Genomic DNA, 25,587 nt, shown 5'->3' with positions numbered 1-25,587 from the left:
TCTTACCTATCTTGGCTGGATGTTTATGCCCCAGTGTATTTAAACAAAGATGGACGCAATTCAGGTCATGCTGCAGCTTAAATGGGAGGAAATTCTGAAAGGTTTGCCTTCAGTGTGCAAAAAAGTAAAAATGAAAGAAAATTCAGTAATAACCACGCTTGTTAGTTCAGCAAAGAACAGTCACGTGAAAGCCCTGAGAAACCAGATCAATGAACTGAAAGACAACAAATGAGATAAGCCTTCAGCTGTGAAGGGATGGATGTTTTCTCAATTGGGAAGGAATGAAGCAGTTCATGTAAGTGGAGTACACCACTCTGAAGGCGTATTCTATTTTTTGCCCAAGGATCTCAATTTTTCATTTTATCCTGAAATAAGCCATGTAGCTTTCTGCTGGAGGGTGTTTTATTCTCAGCTCTGTATTTTCTTGGAGACCTGATTTTCCACTGCACTGCACCATCTGCTCACGGTTTACACCACAACAGAGTGGAAGGAGTGCAGGGCCTGGCATGAAGTGTCGATGCTGCCTTGAACCAGTTGTCTACACAAGAAGAGAAAAAATGTTGCTTAGTAGGGAAATGCTATGGAGAAAATATTTCAGATTTTTCTTTGCTCTTGCAAGTTCCCAGGAGTTTGGAGCACATGAATATTCTGGTCTTTTCTTTATTCTGTGCTCATGAACTGCTTTACCAGTCTCATGGGATACGAGCAGCCCTGGAGGCTGAAAAATGGATCAAAAAGATGACCTTAAACAGAAGCTAAACAGAAGCTAAAAACTCTTCCCTGTTCATCTGCTGGCAGATCACACAGTTCAGTAACTTGCAAGTGTTACAGGAGCTTTCTGGAACACAGCATCTGCCAGTTGCCATGTACATGTGCAGCTGGCCTCCTGAATCCTAGATGTGCTGGAAAATGTAATATTGTTTAACTTAGATTTGATGCTTCAAATAACCATGTGTCTCGTTTGTGTTTCTTTTGTACTGCAATAGTCAAAGCACTGTGAAAAGCATCAGTTAAATTCAGGAGCAATATGATTTTTTAAAAATACATGGTAAAGAAAATATTGGGGAGAGCATCCTGTGCCTGGGATAATCCCTGGTCTGATTTCATGCAGTTTTTCAAGATGCCAGAGCCACAGTGCTCATCAGCAGTCTACTTTGTCTAGACACAGTAACGCCAGGAGAACAGAAGTCATTCCTTCTTGATGCCTGCTCATAGTCTATCCCCCAAATGTAAAAGAATACCTAAAAACGCTGTTGTTCAAAGCTAGCTTGGGTAAATTAAGCTCATGGACAGTTTTCAGTTCAAACGAGCTGAACCTAGGTCCATGTATTACAAATGTGAAGAGAAAATGCCATCGTGTTTTAGCTTTGGTGCCATGCCATAGAGGAGAAGTAGTGTCTGCATATGACTTTACAGAATGGAGATAATGCAATAAATTATGAAAAGATGGTACCAGTAGCAGAAAAGAAATAAAACTCCTGAGCCACGGAAGCTACACAGAAACCTGAACTCTGAGGCCATGGCACTTGAACACAGACCCTTCTCTGGGGCACAGAAAGAGGAAAGGGAAGCTGGGTCATTCCCCCTACTATTAGTAGTGCGAGGCAGGCGTTTCAGCTTGTATTCTCCACATGGTGCCACCTTTTTGATTTTTCACCACTGACTGGCTGTTCAGACCTGCCATATGATACTTGATGTGCTTGGGCAGGCTGGGGACATACGTACCCCGACCCTGAGCCATGGGGAACAACCAGCTGGCCAACAAATCCAGCCAGATTTCAAGGAAAAAATTATAGCGGAGCTAGTTGGCTTACACTTTAAGAAAGACTCAAGACTGGCAAGTATCCCACTCACATCGTAGTGTACCCCATTGGAAGCGATTAACTTTTTGACAAGGTCATTTCTTTAATATGTTAATATGTTTACTGCCTCATGTTCTACAGATCCTTGAAGAAAGATGCAATTCTCATGCTTCCTTAACAGATAGGAAATGGAAACCCTGAAATGTGTAAAAACATGGGAAATTTTGACTCATAATAAAAGAGGTGCTGGAAAGATCGATAAATGTTAACTCTAGAGTGTTTCCCAAACATGCAAGCAAGGGCAGATCACAAATTTCTTATTTAAATTGGATTTTGACACAAAGGTCAGCTTTTAAAAACACCAAGGCTGATTTCCACCACTACACAAACAAAATCCTATTGCCAACGATTAAAAATATTTTCCTTCGAAAAATAAAGACCTGGAGGGGCAAAGATTTTAGCCAGTCTTTGCCGATACTCAAATTTATGGGAAAAAGCAAGCCATTACATTTTTCACCCCAAATTTGAAAACACCAAGTAGTATTTCTCATCCTAGCAAGTTCTTTACCATTGCAGAACGATCCACACAAGCCTTGCTAACCCATTGCAGGGAACTCGGCATTCATCACCTAAACAACACATTTTGCATATAAGCTGAGAATAATGCGCTTGTCTATCTATGAGAAACACTGAAAAATTCAAACCCCTTCCAATTCAATGCAGTTATAAAGTCTGATGATACAAAAGTGCTTGTTGTTTTGTGGGTTGTTTTTTTTTCCCTGGCTCATCTGTCCATCTGTTTTATTTCCTGTGGTGACAAGGAATATCAGAGGTTGTTGATGTGAGGTAAAAAATATCCTGCCCTTGGAGGAGTGCATCTGTAGCACGGACAATACCCGGTCGTGTCCGGAAAGTTTCCAGCTGCCGCCGTGTGCGTGGACCCGCGTCCGGACCACTGCTGGTAACACACCGTGAGGGGGAACCCACTGCTCTGAACACAAAGCCCTGCCAAGGATTTTCAACACCTGTTTCTCGCAGCTCTCTAAGTGTGTGCGGCTCCTGACAAAGGGCACTTGGATCCCGGCAGGGTGATGTGTGAAGGTGGGTGCTGGGGCGCTGCTGCCTTGCAGGGGACCCAGTAGCATCGCGGCATCCCGGGGGGGGGATGCGCCTGCCCGCCGCGACCCGGCTCTCTGTGAGAACGATACGGGGCAAATCCCCAACTGGGTGGCTTTGCAGCTTGTCGTCATTAAGGCCATGTAGGTTAATCCATGCTTTTGTTGGGGTGCTCTGCCTCTGCAATTTGCAGAATCTAGACCACAACCAACTAAACCGTCAAACTTCTCTGCTGGGAGGAGGGACCGCTCCCCGCACGGCCCCGGTGCCGGCAGCCGCTCCCCGCCGGCCGCTCCCGCCGCGGCTCCCCGGCTCTGGAGCCGGGCTGGGGGCATGAGCCCCCCCGCTGCCCGTGCCCGCGGCCCGGCCGCCCGCGCTGGGCTCTGCCCCCGCCGCCGCCCCCCGGTGCCGCCCCCCCGGCTCCCCGCGGCGGTCCCCCCGCCTGGCTCCCCTCCCCGCGCCGCGGGTGGCTGCTGCGCGGGCGGGGCGCGGGCATGGGGCGGCCGCGCTGAGCCGGGCCATGGAGCAGCACCTGCGCCGGCTGAGGCAGGAGCTGGTAAGGGGGCGGCGGGCGGGCTCGGGGGGGTCCCCGCACGCGGGGTTCGGCCCGCGGGGGTCCCCGCACCCGGGGCAGGGCCCGCGGTGCGCTGAGCTGGGGCTTGGCGCGGGGGGGGGGGGGGGCGGCGCGGAGCGGGCTGCGCTGCGGGACGGCGGCGGGGCAGGTCCCGGCTGGCCCCGGAGGGGTGGGGGGGTCCCTCCCAATCGCGAGGGGCTCAGCCCTCCGCGCCGGCCGGTGGGATGCCGCCGGTCCGCTCCTCTGCGGGGGAGAGCGGGCGGGAGCGCACGGGGGGCCGGGGGCTTTGCAGCAAAGATGCCGGCATCGCTCGGGGCCGGGCGGAACGGCCGCGGGAACCGGCTGGGAACAACTTCACGGAGCGACAGTGATGTGAACGGAGCGCGCGCCCGCCGCCTCCGATACCCTCGGCAAATACTTCTGCTTTAATAGGAAACCCTTTGTCATAAATCAGCAGCGTTCGTGTGTCCCCCCCGCGCCGTGCCGAGGGTGGCCGCACCCGCCGGGCGCGCTGGGGCCCGTCCGCCCGCCGGGGGGCCGGGGGGGCCGGGGGCAGAGCGGGCACTGCCCAACCCGGGGTGCCAGCGCCGGGGTCTGGCTGCGGAGCCGCGGCTGTGCGGGTAAATAGAGAAGCGCGAACAAAAGGGGAAGGCGAGGCAGAGCCAGAACGGGTGGGTGAAGTTTCCGAAGGCACAAAAGCTTCCCTCCCGGTTCAGGGCTTCGCAGGATGGCGACCGCAGCTGGGGTTTGTGCTAACGGGAGTTGTGCAGCGTGGGCTGATGGAGGGTCTGTTGCTCTCCTGCCCGTGTTCCTGGGCACGTTTCACTTGTAGGCGACGCGACTGGAGTCAACAGAGAGACCCACCAAGTTAGCGGGGTGCCCAGGGCAGGGCCGGGGCTGGCGGCGTGCGGGAGGCAGCCGCGCGCCCCGGGGTCGGACGTGTCTTGTGGGACGGGGGCTCGGGCAGCGGCGCTTGCTCGGAGTAAATGTGGCAGCAAACAGCGACATTTAACCTGCTGGCGCTACCGATGTTCCCCTAGCAAACAGGCTGGAAGGCAAACTAAAACAAAGGAAAATGAGAGACAGTGGGGTACTGTGCACTGGGTGCGATGAACGAAATGCAAACTGTAAACTGGGACACATACGGCATCATCTGGAAGATCTTTAAAATCTAAGTTGGAAGGTGAGATGGGGGAAAAGAGTAACTTTCAAAAGAGTGTGCATAGAGTAAGGCTCCTAAATCTGTCTTTTGTCTGCTAAACAAATGAGTTTCATTATCTAGGCAGTATTTTTTTATAGAAGCCTAAACATTGCACCTTTACTTGTGATTCTAAAACATGCCTGTTTTGTAGCACGCAACATAACTTCTGAGGAATCTGAATATATTCAGAAGGGAAGGCACATCCCTCACATTTAAGGTTTTTTTTGTTTTCACGTTAAAATGAGAAAATTCTGGTTTTGTTCATACCCTTGCTATAACGCAGCAATAGATTTTTTTTTTTTAATTGTAAAAATGTGACAATTTTTGTCATATTAATAAACCAAGAGCTTAGCCTGGCAAAGATTTGTGTACGTGCTTGCCTTGAAAAACTGGAAAGGGGCGGTTTGCACCTTCGGTAGGGCTACTCATGGCTTAGCTGAAAGTAGCCTAGATCTTCATCCATCTGGTTTTGAGAAGTCACATTCTTTCCCCCTCCCACCCCCTGATTTTTGTTACTCAAAGTTCAAAACCTACTTTAACAACAAATTCTCGGGGTATCAGAGTGCAGTCCTGGGGCCGTTGTGAGTGTGGCCGTGCCAGGACAGCCCGCAGGGTGACACCTGGAGAGACCCTCTGCCTTACAGCATGCCATGGGAAACAGCCCCTTTCATCAGCAACTTAAGTGAGCTGCAGATTGCATTTAGTGAAAGTAGGAGGACTGTATTAATTAAAACAACCATAAATGACATCCTGAGCAATAACAACTTTTAAAAATCAATACTGGCAAGATAGCCTGGAATTAAAATAGATTAATGTTTCTTTAAAGACCAGCAAGCAGTGCGATAGACAGCTGGGACCATCTGCATTGAATGGTGAGTGGGAACTGAACCTCTTGACCCTGCTTCTTTACCACTTTCTTCATTACTGGGCAGGTCATGCCTCCAGACATTAAATGCACCATAACCAAGAATCATGCGGGAGGAATGGTGGGAAGGTCTTGGCCAGATTGAGACGATGAGCCACCTCGTGTGCAGCGAAACAGGAATCCAGTCCCAGGGCATCACTGGGAATTTAGCAGCACAGTGGTTTGCATTATGCCCAGGGAGCAGCTCTGGCGGGTTGGGAAGGCCTGCGAGGAGCCAGGCTTGCTGAGGCTGGTCAGGGTAACGTGGAAGTTAAAGGCCATTCGATTATTCGAAGTTTAGTTTGTCTCAATGTAAACCAGCCTTTAGAGTGTTTTGAGGAGCGGATTTTCTCCAAAAAGAGTGGCTGTTGGCACAGCTCCCAGTTCCCAAGGAAAGGTTATCTTCAAGAGCAGCTCCATCCCCCAACAGCGTGGGATTCAGGAATTCCGGCTCTGATTTTTCTTTCTCCTGCTTTGTGTATTAAAAACATCTTTAAATAATCGTGTGCTTGGTTTGGGCTGCTGGTGTGCCCTGACATTTCAACACAGAGCATACGCGTAGAGATCACACCGTGCTTTGCCAGACAAGCCACAGACGAGCATGGGTCTGGGCGTGCTTACACCAGTCTTCACATTACCTCTGGGAAAGCTCTGCCATGCCTCCTGAGGATGAATCTGACCCATTTCAGTCAATGAGAGATCTCCTATTCCAATTGCATGTTTTCCATTGTAAGCTGATAGTTTCTGGCATGTGTGGTGTCCCTTTGATTGGAATTCATTCAGAAGCTTCCACATGCAAATGTTTCACAGCCAGGAGAGCCTCAGCTGACACAGCCATTCATCCCAACCAGGATCGGGGGCAGCTCCACAATCGTATTGATTGCCGAAGCCGGGATCCTCATCCCGCTGCTGACACCTGCCCCCGAGCCGCTTCAGACAAGCTGTGCCAGCCCTCTGTCTGTAGAAAATACAGAAGACCTTGCTCACCTCCTCTGGGAAGCCCCTGGAGATTTATGGATGCAGCACGGTTTGTGAGAATATGCAGTGCTGGTTTGTAGGTCTGGTGTTGGAGTAAATTGTGCTTCTCCACCCCCCCCGTCATCAGTCCTTCGTATGGCAGTTGTGCAACGTGCCACAAAGCTCGTGAATCATCCATTAGTGCGATTAATCCCGATACTAAAAGTCATCTTGACTTTATCAGCAGGATTCGGACTCTGCAAACATCGTTCTGAGGCACAGAAGTATTATGTCTGCTTTCTGAGTTACAGAATGTTATCTCAGCTGAAAGATCAGATTTAACAAGAATTGTCTTGCTCAGGGATTAGCAGAGAGGAATTTCATTTCCACGTCCCACACTGCAGATGGCATTACCTATGTAAACTTTCTGACACGCGGATTGGTTGCATTTACACATAGTAACATCAGTATACATACCACGGGACGGGGGTTTTGAGGCTCTTCTACAACAAGAATAAATCGCTTACTATCTAGCAAGGGACTGGTGAGTTTGTGGGGCAGATTTATCCCGCATTTGGGGTTTGTATGGCTGTGACAGGCGAGGAGTCACAGTCAAGTTAGCTGTTGTTGTAATGTTACTTTGCACGTTTTGGTCTTCCCTGAGGAATCCAGGATATTTCTGGGTTTTCTGTTGTTATTTTCTAGGAAGAAAAATGTTGAAGTAGGTATTTAAACCAAACCCCAACACTCTAGCTTGAACTTTTGAATGTTCTCCCTGCACATTTGTAATAAATGCATCAAATGATTGAGTCTGACTCCCTTCTTACATTAATCTGTGTCCGGGTAGACAGTGTTTCTTGCTATGAATATCTTGCAGGAATAGAACATTTGGTCTGAATGAAAAATACAACCGATTATTTTTACTCTTTGTCTCACACCGGGTCCTATTCCGGTAACTGTGTCGTGCTTGAAAAGGCGTCTGCTGTGTTTTCATTGCTGCTATTTCTGAAGGGGCAGCTCTTGCAATCTGCCAGTACAGTGAGGCATAAACTACAGACCTCGAGGTCTAACGTCACCGCTCACAACTCTGACAGGTGGGAATGCGCAGCTCCATTTGTGTCTCTGCTGATGAAAGGATCCCTTTATGGGTGGCTTTACCCATCGCTGCTGTAGGTAGTGTTAGAAACTTGGGTGGTTATTGCAGAATCTCCCTCCTTGGTGTTGCCTTAAGGGAAGGTGCAAAGGAGTAATGTGATGGTGGATGTCCTGTCACATATAACCTGGGGAGAGAAAAAGTAGTCATGGGCTCTGTCCACTTCATATCCAGAGGAGACTCCTAAAGATGATGGTGGATTTTTTTATTAGACTCCCAGCTGCACGTATTCAGGAATGTTACAGACCAGATCCCCCAGTGAAGCAGACCGCTGGGCTGAAAACTGACACTTTTAACCATCATCTTCAATGGTCAGTCTGTATGTCGAGGCTTGTGGTCTTTCTTAGCCCTGGGTTGTGAGTAAAAGTCTGAAGGCTGGAGTTCTTGTTGGTCCACTTATTTCCTGGTTTTAGTGAGTTGGTTTTCTAATTTGCCTTTGCACGTAGCGAGTGGGATTGGGAAGCATGGAACGATACCATTGCAATGGAAAGGAAGGCAACTGAGTAAGGAAGATGGTTAATCGAGCAATGTGAACCAGGTCCCCACTACTGAGGGGGAAAAAAATCTTTGGTAAAATTTTATCTGAAAGAGGAAAGATGATGAATAGTGAGCTAACAGTTAACATCCTCATTTATGCCAAAAATCCTCTGGAAAGGCAAGAGGTAAAAAAATAGACTTGAAATTATTGTGATAAAATGCAAGGAGAAAAAGAAAATTACAGGCCCTTGGCATTCATCAAGGGAAGGAAAAGAAACGTGCAACATGAAGCTGAGCAGAAGCTCTCTGTGAGCCATGCAGCGCGCTCTGAAGAGTTATGTCCAGCCACAGCTGCAGGCTTGTTGAAGATTAATCTAGTTAGTGACCCAAAGGAAAACACGGAAACAATATGATCAGCTCAGCAGTTCTAAAATAATTTTGGTCTCTATTATGTCATCCTCTTTAAATATCAATTGTTTGTTGCTGGTTCTGTTGCCTATCAGCACTATTATTAAGAACTGCTATTTGCCAGTTGTTCTTTCCTGTCCTCTTAGCAATAACTTCCTCTCTTTGCATTTCTTTTACCTAAGAGCTGGACATCCGTCTTCCTCCTCATTATGACAAACACGCTTAGAGCTCTTCTTTTCAGTTCTCTGTGCTCGGCTGAAAGCTCTGCTGCTTTAGCTGGGTTTTTCCTTTTCTCCCATCAGCATCACAAAGCTGCTGCAGTCCTGGGCAGGCCCGGTGTGCAGATGGGCCAGGGATACTGGCAGCTGTGCCTCGAGGGATCGATGGGAGCTGAATTCTGAGAACTCGGTGAAGGGAGATGCTAATGGGAAAACATTCATTCCCAAAGTTACTTGTTTACCTGGGAAGTGGGAAGTGACAAGTAATCTCCCTCATTTGTACCTCTCAGGTATTTGTTTAGAATTTGATAAAATGCCAGTATCTGCTAGAGGGTGTTCCTTGGGGTGAGTTGTCCTCCTGCTGTGTTCATCAGTGGTGGAAGATCATTGATTTATAAACTGTGTAAACCAATCACAGTTGTAGTTCTGGGAATAAGTATTTTGAGGAAAGCATGGAGAAGGCATTGCTTGCAGAGCGATTGATGCCTTCACTACTCACAATAGTAGATTTCCAAGGTAAAAACACTCCATATTTGAACTCTGAGAGTTTTGCAAGATGCTTTGCTGGTCATCCCCGTCCCCTCCATCGAATATTGCTTGAGGATCATTTGAAAGTGCTTGAAAAGCTTTAGAATTTTGCGTTTCAGTGTTCAGGGTGACTGTAGTTTAAGCAAGCTTTGCTTTCAGGAAGCATTTAGCCAGAGCTGCCTTGTTCATGCCTTCACAGGAGCATTGCTCTGGAGGTAGTACCTTGGTGCTGGAGAAAGAAATGTTTAACACCACACACTGAATCCCAGCCACTGAAGCGGAACATGCACGTCACAACTGCGCTCAGCCTTGCGCATACTTGTCTTGCTATAAAAGACATCTGTGTTGGCTTGTTCAGAATTAGACCAACACTTTTTCATGCCAATTTTTAGGGACTGCAAAAGTTTCAGGAATAATCACGAGATGCATTTTGAGGCATCTGATTTTTAACTGGTTTGTAGCGATAAATTTGAACATCTGCAAGTTGTCATAGTTCTGATTTGGCTTTTCTTGGAAGCAGAGGTGCCAAATTAGACACCGGAGTCCCTCGGAACGCTGAGGAATTTGCACACCTTGAGCAGAGAGCGGCAGGTACAAGAAGGGAGGATGCTGACGGGCAAGGTCTGTGCTGGACCCGAAGGTTTGCAGTGAACACTGTTTCCCCTGCACTCTGCTCTGCAGCTCAACTGAGCACAGGGCTGATTCAACAACAGGTTTGAGATTTACAGCTCACAAATGCGCACAAAACAGGACATCTCCTGATGCTTCGTGGTGGCCAGCTTACATAATGTCACTTGCATAACCCCAGCAAGTACGGTCCGGGTCTCTCTCCATGCCACATTAGGGCTCTCTGGGGTTGTGTCACATTCACGCTCTGTTTGGAATTGCACTTCAGTTCATCGCAAATTGAAGTTCCTCCTGTATGAAGCGTGCGACCGCAGAGCCAGCGAGGCTGCAAGGGTTGCCCCTTCAGCCTTGAGTTCCCCTCATCTCGCACTCAGAGCATCTGTTTAACTTCCAGCCCAATCTGCTGGATCATTTGCAGAAACTCTTTTTTCCTCCAGCAGGCCAGATAGCTCAGTCTTGATCCTTTGCCAGGGCGGTGATCTCTCTCCTGTGGGAGACCGTTCCTTTCTGGAGAGTCTCAGAGAAGCCAGTCTGAACGTGGGAGAACTGAGATCCGCTTGGCAAAGAGGGGAGAGTGGCTGTTAGACACTGAGGAAGAAACTGGTTTTTTCCCCCTTTCCAGAGTTTTCGCTCCAAGGTGAGCACCCTTAATTACCACAGGGTAATTACTAGTGGATGAAATCCAAGGCCCTTCAGACTCTTTGGTCACCAGGCAGTAACTTGACTTTGGGCTGGCTTTCACTCACTCCTCAGTTCTGTAAAAGACTGAACAGATCCCATGAAGAACAAAAGATAAAGTAGAGGAGGTTTGTTTGCTTCAGTTTTTAACTTGTACAACCTGAAATTTCAGTAGTGTTTGCAGAGTTGAAAGGCTCAGGATCTTTAAAACTCCCTTGCTGGTGGTGGGATTCGTGTTGCCGGATGGACACCAAGGCTGGAGGGCAGGAATTGCAGGTCGCTGAAACAGGACAGGCGAGTCATGTCCCAAAAGCCCCCTTCTCTCCCCCTCTGCTGCAAGTGGGACACGACAGCTCAGCCCTCGGCACAGGGCACCAGGGGAGAAGCGTCCAAACCTCGTTGTCACTAGTGGGAAAGTGTTTCCACAGATGAAAACATCTCCAGTGGCTCAGCTCCCAGGCTGGTGCTGGCACCAGGTTTGGCAGAACCATCTCCTTTGTTCAGAAAGAAAAGCGCAGGATCCTGAGCTTTTGGGACTCAGGTCTTTTCTTGTCAGGGGGAGACTGGATCTGCCTGTGGGAAACAACCACACCGAGGATAAATGCTGCCGATGAAATTTTAATGCCTTCCTGGATGAGGCATGCATGGTAATGATACCACCCATCATGGGCGAGTTAATTGAATCAATGAGGTGAACAGTGGAGCCGTCCAGCATATGCCGAGGGTTTGATCAGCCCAGCCGTTAGGGCAGGACCCTCGTCACTCACCGCGGCACGATTACAGCCTGCGCCGGCCAGGGGATTTGGTGGGAAGTGGCCAATGAGGGGCCAGGCTGGCTCCAAATCCAGCTTTTTGCAAAGCCCCAGATAAAACAGACTTCCATTAATAAGGCGAGAAAGGTTAGGACAAGAAGCATTACAGCAAATCTGGAGAGGTAAGGTGATAGTTTTGTCTGAGGCTTGTAGAGCATATGGCCCCAGCTTCTGCACGGGTAACCCAAGAGCTCGGTTAGTCTGTAAGTGGGGCATGATTTGCATGTCTGCAGAAGCAGAGGTTTTATTTGCTGATGTTAAAAAATTAGATAGCTGGAGGCACTTGATAGCATAATCAGGAAGCTAAACACGGATTTTCTGTATCTTCATAGCTTGTATGCTCATTCCGGGTGATAAATAAGTTTCTTGGGAACGAAGCTCTGAAAAATCATCGTAACCTACCAGCTAGTTTTAGGTTCTGGGTTTTGAAATGGAGATTTGTGGTCAGAAATCGTTGGGAAGCTTTGTACTTACGGAGCTAGATCGTTACAGAGGATCCAGTTTTTTGATAATTGCTCTTTCCCACTGGTCAGAGCCACGTACAGAAATGGCAATAGAGCAAGTAATTGGACTAACTAAAGGGAAGGAGTTGTAAGAAAGTAAAGTTTGATAATGTAAAGCTGAACATAAGATGCATTTGTCCTTTTTTGCCCTAAGCTTGAGTTCTATTGCTTTACAAAAATTGTGACGAGCCTTTTAAACTGTTTGTGGCAGCATAGGCTGAAGCTTTTCCTAGACAGTGGTAATCTCTTCTGCAAACCACCTTACATCAATGTGACATGTCTTCACCGCCAGCCCTGCATCCCCTGCTGTTTTTCCCTTCTCCCTCTCCCTGCTATAAAAAAAAAAAAAAAAAAAAAAGGTGGCAGCTGTTGGAAAGTATAGTCCATTTGTTTTATGATGCCGCTTTGGGAATATGATCCAGATCCTACATGTGAGAGAGAAAACAACAGAGCGAAAGAGAAGGAGGGGGTTTAGAAGCTCTGGGAAATAACTTGCTTATTTTAAGTGTAGCATAGAAATATCAGTCTTTATAGCACAAGGTTCAGGGATAAAGCAGAACTGCTGTTAAAGGTCCTAGCTTGGAAATCAAAGAGATCACTTGTTTAGTGTTAGTAATTTTAAAGTTTGTTCGTTGTTTTGTACAAAATTTTCAAGTGCATTGAAATGTCTTTGATTGTCCTCTGGTGAGAAGTGCCTGTAGTGAGGGTGTTAGGATCTGAAGACATGTTACATTGCAACAGTGTGATTCTTATCAGGGTTTATTTTGCATTTACTTTAGCACTTTAGGTAAAGAAACAAGGTTGTCCATCGAAGGCACTTCTGTTTGTTATTCTGACTCCTGATTTCAGTTCATTACAGGGCACAAAAGACACAAGAGCAGAAGAATATGCTAAAACTGCTGGTGGACAAAACCTTTCATAGTTCTATGCCTTGGGTTTCTGCCAAGCAATTAATGGAAACTCAAACTGTTTATTTTTGTTGTCAGGTCAAAAAATCCACTCCTGGGAGCTCCTCTTATTCCTAGAGGGAAACTCCTAGAAAAAATCCAGAAAAATCCAATTGCTATTCCGTGAAATGGATGTAGCACAGGTAGGATGCAGCTAAACTGTAGTCAGTAGGAAGAGGTGATGTTTCCAAAGGCTGCTCAGCCCAGCTTTCCTGCGCTTTGGTCACAATTTTCTTGCTTTCTCCTGGCTCCTGGGGACACTGACTCAATGTCTGTTTCCTTCCCTCCGCAGCTGTCCATGAAGGAGGTCGGAGACGGGCTGCACGAGCAGATGAACTGCATGATGGGTGCCCTGCAGGAGCTGAAACTCCTCCAGGTCCAGACAGCTTTGGAGCAGTTGGACATCTCAGGGAGCCGAAGCGCCGTGTCTGGCAGTGAGCAGCACCAGTGCTGCCGGAGCAGCAGAGAAGCGCCGGGGGCCGAGTGGCTGTGGGGGCAGGCATCGGTGGGGGAGCGCAGCCCTGCGTCCCACGCGTGCGCTGTGCCACAGCTGGCGGGTTTGTCCAGTCCCGAAGTGCTCCCGGAGGGCGGCCACCTCAGAGACACCCCCTCCTCCTTCAGGAGCCTCTGTGGGGAGGATGTTCATCACCCGAAAGGACCTTCTCCCACATCGAGCAGAGCAAAGCCCATCCGCCCAAGGACATTCGAGCCCAGTAGCCAGGGCACGGCTGGGGGGTGGCCAGTATGCCAGGAGTGCCCAGGCTGTGACGATGGCCATGACTGGACATCCTCCCTAATGTCCCAGAGCAGGAATCGGCAGCCGCTGGTCTTGGGGGATAACATCTTTGCAGACTTGGTTGGGAACTGGTTGGATCTGCCAGAGCTGGATAAGAAAGGGGAGAAGAGCGAGGCGTCACTGTCAATGAGCAGATCCCAGGAGCTCTGCAGGAAGTTCTCCCTCACTGCCAACATCTTCAAGAAGTTCCTGAGGAGCGTTCGACCAGACCGAGACAGGCTTCTCAAGGAGAAACCTTGCTGGCTTCCACCTGAAGACAAACAGCCTGAAATTTCCAAGAGACCCAAAAAAGTGAACAAACTCAAGGGGACATTTTACTTCCCACTTCACGGGAACGTCCAGAACCATCACTGCAAAGCGGAGAGGTGCCCGAAGGCAGAAAGCAACAGCGAGAAACCCAGAACTGGCACCAAGAAAGTCCACGATACCACAGACTACACCCAGTCTGGGTTTGACATCAATACAGCTGTTTGGGTCTGAGTCTGTCAGTGTTTTCTGCTCTGCTGAGCATTTGTTTTACACCAGAGAGGAGGGGGTGGCCATACACGTGTTTTCAGGAGACCCCTGAGCTCTCAGCGTGGACAGAGTTGAGAGAGGAGTCCTCTGCAAAACGTGCTGGGGTCTTCAGTCACTGGCAAGTGGCTTTTTCTAGAGAACTGTGGCTTCAGGCACAGTCCAAGTAGCAGCTGACTCAGTCCTGCATGGGGAGACTTTTGGGGACGGATATTTGCAAAAATATTCAGAATCTTTAGCAGCTTTAGGGTGAGTGGTGCCACAGGCAACCAGCTGTGGGAGCCTGGCTTGTGGTAGCCACTTCAGGCCCATTCCATCATCTCTAGTTACAATGGCTGCAGCACAAAAGTCACTGTGTGCATGTGTGTGTATGAGTGTGCAAATTATATATATAGGGTTTTTTTAAAAAAATAATCTATTCCTGCTTGTGTGCACTTAAAACTGAGTTATAAACCAGGCAATTCAAGTGTGGTACCTGAAGCACTTGTTATTTAAATTGAAAGGGATAAGTTTGAATTTATGAGACTCGCACAGTTGCCGAGTGGGGTGTTGAACCCCAGCTTTGCCGGGTTTCAGCTGTGGGGGTTTCCCCTTCATCTGCATCTCTGCTGCGGTCCCAGCATCTCTCCTTCCCTCGGTGGTTAAACCAGGACACAAGGCTCCTTTCATGCAAGTTTGTGACCCTCAGGCTCGCAGTGGGTTTTGCCTCTGCCCCCTCGCCCTTCTCCCCAGGGGTTGCACCAGGTAGAACGTTGCAGAGTTTATTGTTGATGTTACAGCGAGGTACAAAGTTGCAACAGACATTTATTGTTGTTTCCTACCGCGGTTGTGTACAAGCCTCCTCTTGACAGAACCAAGTTCTTCAGTGTCCAGCTCTCCAAGAGTTACCAATAAAGTGGCATCAGTCTCCAGCATGCCGTGGGGACCTGTCCCGCGTGGGGCCACCCTCTGTCCTGCTTTTCTCCAGTGCAGAAGCTTCTGGGGTTTCACCCTCATGAAACCCCAGCCGAGTGAGCACTTTTGTGGCTGGGCTGGTGGGGATTGGAGCTGGGAGCGCGGGCGGTTTGTAGTCAGCCTGTTCCCATCCACGACCAGGGAGCCTGGGAAGCAGCCAGGAGAGTTTCCCTTCAAGGAGAGGCTATAAATCACAGCAGGGAGAAGAGCTGCAGCCAGCGGTCCCTGCCAGGGTCCCAGCGCTGCTCTGGAAACACATCCCACTGCAGCCCATGCACATCCCGAGAGCCTTTGGGTAACACTTCAACATCCATTTTCCTCCCCCAGCATGGGGAAGGGCAGAGGGGCGAATGCTGGGGGAGAAACTGCTGCTGAGGGAAGGGCCCCAGAGCCGGGCAGCCCCTGGCTTATGGAGGGGGACGGGGCCATGTGGGTCCTGCCCCACATCCTCTCCTCACTGCCTCCAGGGGTTAAAAGGGATGGAGGAGAGCCCTTGGCAGCTCCGTGAGCCACAATCTCAAGAGCATGAAGGCAGCGCAGAGCCCATCGATTGCCCTGCAGCCCCCGCTCCCCACAGCCCCGAGTCTCGCCAGATGCCTCACGCGTGCAGCAGTGTTGTATTGCACAAACCTGTTCCGCTCACTCCAAGTTTAGGAAGGGCTTATAGGCAAGCAGTAGTATTATTTTTTTTAAACATGCAATTCTATTCCTGTTGTAATTTCCCAATACAGAGAGGCCAGTGAAGCAGAGGCATGGAGGGAGAACTTTTTTTTCCCCTTGCAAATTAAATATAGGCACAAGCCGAGCCCCGTTTCTGCCCATACAAGGAGAGGAGTGGGTCAGCATCTGAAAGCTGTGCTCAGCACTTTTTCCAGGAACCTGAGTTGCAAGCAAGCTTTTGTTTTCCCTCCTCACAGGCTTTATTTATGGTTGTTTCCCCCCACCCCCTTCTTCATTTCTCTGAATGCTAAAAGGCTGTTTCTAAAACATTTTGTTTTCTTCCTCTTTTATCAGTAGTTCATCCTGTTCATTACAAATACACCCTCCCAGCTCCCACCAACCTTTCCACATGGTCAGCAAAGAGGAGAAGGAGCTTTCTGTAAGCAGTAGCACAAGCTTTTCCTGCACCAGCCTTGGTCCTTGGAGAGCTCAGCCTCACCCCAAGGCTTCCCTGCTGACCCAGGCGCAACCCAGGGGACCCAGCCCACAGGCACAGCTGTCAGCAGCGGGGAGCACGGTGGCATCCCCCTGCCGAACCCCCAGCCCCAGAGCATGTCCCAGCTGTACCTGCCTGGAGGCTGAGCCCCACGGAGAGAGGAGCAGCACAGTGGCTGGGGAGAGGCTTCAAGGGGCTGAGCACCCGCACCAGTGCCTTTTTTAAGCTCGTACTGAGCATTGCCCTCAGCTGTGATGGGCAGCAGGCAAAGGGCCCAGGCTGAGCGTGGTGAGCAGGGCCATGGCCGTGGCCACAGCCACGGTGAACACGTGGGCCAAGAGACCACACGTAGCTCCTGCAGGTGGCTGCCTCCCCAGGGCCACCTGTTATCCGGGAAACAGGACACGTTTATGCAGGACGGAGCCTAAAATGCACATTGGGAAGCTACTCCATGAGAAAAGTGGTGTTCAGGGATTGCCCCCCGCTACCTCCCGTTGGTGCCACCCCCATCCGGCCCCCACCGTGCGCCCCGGGGCGTTATAAACTCAAACCCACTTTGCCAGCACGCTGGTCCCTCCAGGCGCTGGCTCCCCGGCCCCAGCAGCTGTCGCGGTGCCGCTCCCCCCGCCAGCGGGGTCTCACGAAGAGCCGACAGGAATTTTTTCTCGAGAAAAAGCACCTCTGGCCCCGTGCGCTCCCGACAGCTGCCCTGGCCCACGGGGCAGCGCCGGGTCATGCTGCTCGCCAGGAGCTGCACAAGATCAGCTGCCAAACCCAGCCGTTTCTGTCCCTGCTCCGAGGAAACAGTATTGTTCTGGTTTCACGCGGAAAGGGACGTTCTTGGCCCCAGCTGCTGCCCACGTGTTCCTTTCCCACCCAAAATAATTGCTCCTGCTGCAGCCAGCGCGGCTGAGTCCGTGCCCGCTCCCACCCGAATCCATGTGAGTGGAATGGGGGCTGGTGGGGGCCAGAGTCCATGGGGGGTCCCTGCACCCCCGGCCCCGCTGCGCCCCCCGGGCCCGCTGCACCTCCCTCTGCTTCTGCCTGCGAGTGCCAGCGAGGGGAGCGGCCGGCTTTGGGGACCGCAGGGGATGGATACCGGCCCAAGGACAGAGGTGGCGGTGGTTGCTTAATTTCTGCTTTTTCTGAAGAAACTGTGGCACTGTGCACAGACAGCTGACCAAATGCCCAACACAGTTTCAAATGCGTTTGTGTTCTCTGTGCCTCTTGTGTATCTTCAAAGGATATTTTGCATTGAAACGAGATTTTCCAGGGTGTTTGCAGTGACAAATTCAGTGTGATCTAGGCTTCAAACAGCCACTTGAAAACTGCAAGTAAATGTAGCTGGATCTCAAAGTTCTTAAGAGAAAAAAATAGTTAATAAATATTCTTTAAGAGGCATTCAAATAATAACATCAGCCAAGCCAGACAGACATCCTACCTAATTTAGTCTCCAGAGCAGGATCTGCTAATAGATCAGTGTAGGATTTGTGAATTACCATTTCCCTTCTCCAGGGACTTTTCCTGAAATTATAATGGCTTTTTCTCCTCTTTTTTTTTTCATGAAAATGCCATGAAATAGGTCTCCATTATTAAGTATGAAATCTACCTAATTAGCACAATGAAAGTCTTTAATGAGGCCCTGGCTGTGTTCTGCATCTCTGATAGGAGTGGTTAATACCAAACACAGGGCAATAATTATAGAAACACATTCCCCCATGAGCTTGCCCTGTGGAAGGCAGCAATGCCAAGTGAAGCCTGGGCATTCAGGTTTATTAGAAATCTCCGCTCACAGGGTATGCAAAGCCCAGCCGGGATCAAATGCACTGGAGCTAATTTGATGCCAATAACATTCACCCAGACACCAGCGATTAATAAACTGGCACGAGGGGAGCTGCTGTTCACCGTGCACTTGGTATTTGCAGCCAAGGGGGAGGAGGCTGTTGCTGGATGGCGGCTCTGCCAGTGCCCAGCGCCTCCAGTGAGAGCCTGGAACCTCCCGCCCGCCGAGGCAGGGGGCGAAGGCAGGGGTGGGTGGGAGGAGGAAGGCGTTGGGTGCTCTCGGTGCTTGCAGGGTTCCCATTCTGCGGGGGGTGGCCGGGTGAGCAGTGCAGCCCGGCCCCTCACAAAGCCCACGTCACGCAGCACCGTGGCTCTGCCGAGCGGAGCCAGCACCACTGACATGGGTAGGTGCTGGATCTGGCCCGTACGGCTTAACGTATAGAGAGGATTTGGCTCTTAACATTAATAGAGTGATTTTCCAGGAGCTGCTCCTCACTCTGCCTCCCTGGGCTTCCCCTTCCCCGCCTGCGCCGATGCTAACACCCCGCTCTTCCAGCCAGATGGCCTCCAGAAGGCTCACAAATGTGCCTGTAATTAAAAAGCCTTTATTTTCAAAACCATTTCACAGCTTATTCTTCTGACAATGGGATGGGGCTTCTTAGGTTAATGCTGGGCAAGAGGGAAGGAAAATACAGGCTGGCTGCTGCCCGTCCTGTTTTCCTTCCCCGTTGACACAGGTTGTATTTACTATTTACCCCCCTGAAATGGGGGGTCCCACGTGCCCTGCAAATCTGCACCGCTGCTGAGCCTCCCCAGGCCAGGGCTCATCATCCCTAACGACACTCGGCTCTGTCCCCGTTACTCATCCGCGCTGATGTGCCCAACCAACCTGGAAGGCTTTCCGACTGGAGACGGAGCAAATTCAACAATTTCCCCTCGATTCCCCTCGCACTGAGTCCGGCAGGAAAGGAACCAGTTGCCACATCCTCGCTGAACTAAGATCTGTGTTATTCCAAGTCCAGCGCTGTTTTATTCACCCCAGCACATTCCCGACCACCTTCATTGTATTATTTAATCAGCAGCAGAATCTCTTCTACTTTAAGCAGCGTTTCTAAACCATGGACCATGCTGCTTTAGTGTCTCTGCAGAAAAGGGCTGTATTTCATTTCTCGTTCCTTTTGTTCGTTTGTATCCATGTGGCATTTCTAATCAAGAAATCGTACCCCCTTCCAGCTGGCAGGCGGTCTCATGTGTGGGTTTTAAAGCAGAAATAAACCCCAGTTTTCCGCACTGCTTTGCCTCAGCCTGCCCTGGGGGCCGACCTCCTCGCCCCCCTCGCTCGCCCCGCTGCAGCCGGGGGTCGGTGCCGGCCGGGCACTCGCCCTCTCCAGCAGCTTCTCACCTCTGCGTTTCGGGAGCGTTTCCTGCAATAAGGGCCCTGAGCAAAGCCTCTGGGCTGGCTCAGACTTCCTGGCTTTCGCTGAACAGGAAAACGAAAGGGGGAAAATCAATATCCCGGGAGAGCAAGGCCTGATCCCGTGGCGCTGCTTCCTTGGCCAGGCTGGGCGTTAAGGCAGAAAGCGCTGCCTGATGCTCTAAGCCCAGGTTAAGCCCTGCCGGAGCCGCTGGGACACAGGCTGCAGGGTCGGGAGGGGCGGCTGGGGGTCCCTGCTCACGCTCACTCTGCCCTTTGCACCAAGGCCCACCCGGGCCCCTCCGCCGGCGCAGGGGGAAGGGGCTGGATGTGGCCGCAGCCTCTGTGGAGGAGCGACGGGAGAGCAGCTCCGGGCTGACCTTGCTCCTGGCTGTCACCCCCTCCCGGGGGCTGGCACGGGGTCCCTCCCGGCACAGTGTGGAGCCGGGTGCCCGTGGCACGGGGGTGGCTCATGCCGGCTTTACCATGTGGCTGCTGTGCCAGCCCTGGCACCGCTGCGCTGCCGGGGGGCTGCCAGGGTCCCCCCCCTCGGGCAACCGGGAGGGAGATCCGCTCCCTCCTTAATAAAGCCGGCAATTCGGGCTGGACCTTCCCGGGGGGCTTTGCCTCGTTCGCAGCGTTGGGCTGGAGTTAGCGACGTGGCATTTCGAACCTAGAGATAACGAACGTGACATTCTGTCAGGTTTAATTAGTCCCTTTGCTCTGCCGGTGGCAGCCGCTGCAGCGGCAGCGCCTGGCTGAAGGCCGGCAGGAGCAGAGGGCTGGCGGCTCCCAAGGCTCCGCAAGCAGAGGGGAGCCCGGGGGGGCTCTGGGACCGAGATCAGCAGTCGCCCGATGAAGCCGTTGCTTTATTCAGAAATGCATATGCTAACAGCAACCTCCCTTTGCCTAGTTAGGGTAACTACAGGGGCATCCAGGCCCTCGCATTGTATGTGCTGTACCCTGTGGTCTGTAACAATGATCTGGGACTGGAAAAGTCCTTCAGCGGACGACTGGGTGTCTCCGCAGAGCTGGGACATTGCAGAATATCGTTTGCCTCTGGCCCAGACCGAGGGCATTGCAGCACCAGGTCCCTCCCAAAGGGCAGCGTGCAATGAGGCCCTGGTTAACTTGGTGCCTCGGGAGCAGGGGGCAGCAGGGGGGCAGCGGCTGCGGCAGGCCGCGGTGCAGCGTGGCACGGAACGAGCTCTCCGAGCTTGCCCGGGTGCCCAGCGGCGCTGCTAGCCACGTCCAGCCCGACAGCTCTCCTGTCAGCCTGCGCGGACGGCCAAGGCAGCCGGGAGAAGTCCCCTGGGGGCGTGGGGGACGTGGGGGACACTCAGCCCTGTGAGGCGAGGGGAGCAGCTTGGCTCCCCAGAGCCACCGCCACCCACGTCCCTGCGGAGCCCAGCGTGTTCCCTTCCTCGGGCTGTGATCACCCCAGCCTGCACGGCCCCGAGGACGTTGCTGACGTTTGGTCCTGCTCTGGGGTCCCTCGGCTGCAGCTCTCCCGAGCTACCTGCCCAGGCTTTCCCCCTCCTCGCGTCTTCCTTCTGTTCCAGACCAATTACTGGGAGTTTGCACCCAAGGCAGCCAGCCAGGCGGTTATGCATGCAGCTGCCTGATCTGCATGCGCTCATGCTAATTGTGTGGAAACGATTCGTGGCCGGCTTTGTACCCAGTTTCCTGTACCCTGAATTGAGCTCTGCCTGTAAAAAGGAGATCAGGTCCTCTGGATTTGAATGGATTCAAGAGGGGATCTTTCTATTTACTGCCTACCTGGCTTTCAAACACCTCACTGACGGAGCAATGCCCTTAGCAGGAGTATCTGAGCTTTTCACAGAACATAGATGTTATTTGCCTTTCTAAGGAACAAACACTCCACTTGTAGCTACAAACAGTGTCTTGGGAAATTCACTGGAGATAAGATGCATTGCCAGGAAAACTCGAGCAAAAGTCCCCTTTCTGCAGAGGTTTTAGGGGACCTCTGAACCGCTCTGAGATGGACGGGGTAAGACACCCTCACCCTGCTTGTAGAACAGCAGACCCTGCGGGTTCTTACAAACACCCGCCAGGCGATTCCTTCTCCCCTGGCCAGGAACACGGGTGCAGCCCTGCCTGGCTGCCAGGGAGCGTTGCCGGGACCAGCTCCCACCTCCAGGGAGCCAGAGCTGGGCAGGGTGGGGGCCTGGCTGCCTGGGGGTGGCACCAGCATCCCACCTGGGTGGGGGGACATCGGCTGCTGCGCGGCGAGGGCTCGGCAAGGGTCTGCTCATGCCCTTTTTGTCTGCACTTAAATCTCTTCTAGAGCAACCTGTCCCTCCTGCAGCATGTCAGAGGTAAATTTCCCCGTGTCCCTACCGGAAGGGATTGTGTTCCCATCGGGTGTTCAGGTTTTTTTGCTATAATGTGATTTAATGTGACAAGTGTAATTAGATGTGACACATCTTTGCAACAATTCACTACCTTGAAAAATCACAAACAAGCTTCAAATAAGAGAGAATGCATAGCTCACATCTCTGTACATTGCAGCTGGAAAAAATGAGCACCAAGTTAAGGACTTTTCAGTGCTTCCTTTGGGAGACAGCGAAGTCATGAACACGATGCTATAAATTAATTATTTAGATCCCAGCCCTGCAACGAGAGCCATCTGGCCAGATGCCTTCACCCTAACCACAGCCCCCTTGGAGTTAATGGCACTCGCTACAGAAGGAAAGAGCAACCCACGTGTATCTGTTAATGGACTGGGGCTTCAGTCCCTGCCCTGGAACTAGAAAAGACAGAACAAAACCGATTCTTGGCACTCGGGCTCCTGCGCCAGTCAGTTTTCTCTGGAATTAAGACAACACACTAAACCCACAGTGCCTGTGTAAACGTACGTGTCTGTATACCGAGACCTTCGGTTCAGCGGGCTGATCCAGCCTGAGCTCACGCTGCCCTCGGCATCCCTGGCCCCACATCTCGGTTTGCACAGCCTGGACTGGGAGACTGGGAGACTGGGAGACTGGGAGACTGCCAGCGGGAGCTGCTTGCGCCCGCCCGCTCTAGAGAGCTGCAGGAAAAGGCTCGGGCAATTCATTATGCACATCAAGATTAATTCTCATTCCCGCTCCGAAGGGCCCTCCGTTTACCATTCGGTTGCTGGAGTGCAGCACTGCGTAAGACGTACTTTTGCCATGGCCCTAAAGCGTGTGGCTGGTGCTCTTTTCCCCGAATTTCAGATACTCGTGGGCTTCAAGCTGCAGCATGGCCAGTGTGTCCCGCGTAACACAGGGATGGAGACCCAGGGGAAGGAAAATCCTGTGTCTGGAAGAAGCACTGAAGGAAGCAGGTGGGGGCTTTGGAGATCCTGGAAAAACCTCAGTTAGCAAAAGCAGAGCATGCAGAGCAGCACGGCCACCGGCACACCCAGGAGCCCTGCCTGCCTTTCCCAGGGAAGAGACAAGAGGGAAAGAGTTAAAAGCTGTCTCCAGGCAGGCAAACAAAAACGCTATTGCGCTCATCTTGCTCGCTATGCTCATCTAATTACGTTATTTAACAGGATACCCTCTCATTGATTTTAATTACTCACATAATTTGGGAAGTAATTCACAGTACATCCCTGCAGGGTGCATGAGTCTGAGTTGGGAACAATGTGCTCAAGTCTTCCTCGCTACATGAAAGAAGATGGGGAGGACGAGCCGCAGCCCAGCGGGCAGGCGGGGGGAGCGAGGCCGCGGTGCCTCATTCCCTTGGGGCAGATTTCTCCGCAGGGCAGAGGCACCGGCCAGCTTCTCCCCCAGCACTGGAGACGCCAGCGAAGCCAGGATCACACGGCAACAAAATATTGTCGCCCATTGGTATGGGCACGGGCATCGGTGCAGACCCGACTGTGGCCAGCCCCGCACCCACCTGCACAGCTCCCGTGCCCCAGTGGGATTTTCGGGGTTCCTCATTCAGCGGGGGGCGGTGATGCCGCAGCCTCGGCCCCCAGCTGCCACCCGCGTGGGGCGGCTGAATGCGATTCAAGAAGCCCCTTGTGTCCCACTGTCCCCGTCCCCGCTTGCAGAGCAGCTGCGGATTAATTGGCCCTTTGATATCGGTGGGTTTCTGCCAGGGACGATTCGCTCGTGTCTTGCTGACGGGGGGGGGAAATGCTCGTCCCGTCCAGCATGCCCAGACAGCCACTCGCTGCCTGCAGCTCTCCCTCCAGACCCCCCGGAGCAAAGAGCCGCCCTCCATCCCCGAGGACCATTAATCAAACCGTCCCCATCGTTGCTGACCATTAATAGTGCTTTTAACCACAGTCCTCCTGCAATTTTAACATTTTTTTTTAAACACGGTCGCACACAGTTTAGCAACATTGGGTTGTGCATCCCCCAGCACACACTTGTTTGGTTTCTTCACCGTCTTTTGTAAGTTCCCGACTTAATTAGGATGCAAACAATCCCAGAGGAATGTTTAATTAATATTATAAAGCAACAATGGGATGATTAAGCAAGTCTGGGCAGCTGCTATTTATACACAGGACATGTGGCACTTGTTGGGGGCGAGCGTGTCAAGCAAAAATCATTCCACGGACCTCTCTGTGCAATTTTATTGCTTGTTTTAATTGTCTGGTTCAGTCCTTTTCTCCTCTTTGTGTTTGCTCAGGCAGAGCGAAAGAAACACAGATTTAGCTCAGAGTCTCTTGTTCAGCTTAATTACAGAGTGAAAGCTTTCAACCGAGGAGCCTTTCTCCCACCCCTTCTCCTCTTCCCCAGCCACAAGGGCTCCAGAAACAGCCCAGCAGAAGCTTCGGGCAACGAATACCCTAAAACTGGTCCAGGAATAGCATCTGGGAGGCCCCTTCAAGCAGAAAAACACCCCAGAGGACAGAGGCAGGCTTTCAGGCTGAAAGAAGTGCAGGGGCTTTGCTGGGAGCAGCAGTGACTGTTTGGCTGCCCCGTGCAAGGGGACGGGGTGGGATGGGGCACAGGGTGGGATGGGGCACATAAGGCTGCATGCAGCAGTGGGGTGTCTGGAGCAGGCAGTCTCCCACCCCCATGGAATTAAATGTACTCCTCAAACGGTTAAGCGATGCTCTCATTGCACAGTGGCTTCACAGCACTGGTTTTTAGGGCATTTGCTATTTAGAAAATATTTCTTCTTTGCTACTCAGAAGCCTGCATGCAACCTGAAGTAATTGTATTTGCCTTGGGTTGAACTCTTTTTGCAGTTTCTAAAAAAACCCAACCATTTGATTTCTTCTGCTTCCCACAGAGCCATCTCTACTGAGAGCAGCAACCAACCAAACATTAAAAATTAAAGGAAGTGGGAAATCCGACAGCAGTGAAGTGAGACGGCAGCAGCACAGCCCCAGGCCCATGAGGAACGTGCAACTCACATCATACAGTGCAAATAAATTGACGCTTTCCTGGGGAAGACACACACCTTCCAGAGGCACTGCAGGCTCAGCGGGCGCCCAGCCCCGCGCCCCAGCCCCTGGAGCAGGCTGCAGCGGGACGTGGGGTGCCATGCGCCCCAGCACAGCCCCCAGGGACGTCCCTCCCCAGCCTTTCCCCCTACAAAACCCGACTTCTAGCAGCTCAGAGAGCTCGGCCCCACGGCTGGCAGGCAGCAGGGGAGACACGGGGGAGCTTTTCCCTCCTTCCCAAGGGCAGTGGCTTTGCCTCCAGCTGCTCTGACTCATCGTTACGTGTCTTATTCACTGCCTCACACTTATTCAATTATTACTTCAGTCCTGGCCCCACTCTGGGAAGCTTATCTCACACCAAATCCTTCTCGGTCAAGCCCTAAACACTGATTGTTTCAGAAGGAGAGGGCCAAAAGCTGCCTGTCAGCTGCTAATCACACTCGGCATCATGTACTGAATAAAGGGGAACACCCAGAGCTGGGGAGCGCGGCCACATCCAGGTCCTGAGCCTGCAGGGCACCCAGGGCCCGAGCAGCAAATAATACCAGCTAGGAGAGCGGGCTCCTTGCGTGCTGTTCTGCTGTCATCCTGACATGCAAAACCTGGCTGGGGCCGGGGGCGAAGCCAGCACCGTCTGGCAGAGGCTCCCCAGGGTCCCCCCTCTGCCAGCAG

At 51.7% G+C, this 25,587-nt stretch overlaps 1 protein-coding gene across 4 annotated transcripts; it reads left to right on the top strand.

Annotated features, from left to right (window-relative positions):
• Positions 1–2,513: 2,513 nt before the first annotated feature.
• Positions 2,514–15,128, top strand: INKA2 (inka box actin regulator 2). 4 transcript variants are annotated; one of them, XM_014286563.3, is made up of 2 exons: positions 2,514–2,903; positions 13,198–15,128. In XM_014286563.3, exon 2 carries the CDS (start codon positions 13,204–13,206, stop codon positions 14,179–14,181), a length of 978 nt encoding a protein of 325 aa, XP_014142038.1. In that variant the 5' UTR covers positions 2,514–2,903; positions 13,198–13,203; the 3' UTR covers positions 14,182–15,128. The 4 variants fall into 4 exon arrangements, with proteins under 4 accessions (XP_014142038.1, XP_055584215.1, XP_027672401.1 ...); XM_055728240.1 differs by lacking the exon at positions 2,514–2,903 and adding an exon at positions 3,094–3,474; XM_027816600.2 differs by lacking the exon at positions 2,514–2,903 and adding an exon at positions 6,555–11,577.
• The last annotated feature ends 10,459 nt before the right edge of the window (positions 15,129–25,587 follow it).

This window comes from Falco cherrug, chromosome 16, assembly GCF_023634085.1.
Source record: "Falco cherrug isolate bFalChe1 chromosome 16, bFalChe1.pri, whole genome shotgun sequence".
NCBI lineage: Eukaryota > Metazoa > Chordata > Aves > Falconiformes > Falconidae > Falco > Falco cherrug.
Note: the sequence above shows the minus strand (reverse complement) of the source record. Positions and strands in the feature narration are given on the sequence as shown.

What these genes read in the sequence shown, in the direction of transcription:
- INKA2 (XM_055728240.1), top strand. Translation starts at nt 3,439, where the DNA reads ATGGAGCAGCACCTGCGCCGGCTGAGGCAGGAGCTG. An exon ending in GCCGGCTGAGGCAGGAGCTG is followed by an intron (nt 3,475 to 13,197) that starts GTAAGGGGGCGG and finishes TTCCCTCCGCAG; the next exon opens with CTGTCCATGAAGGAGGTCGG.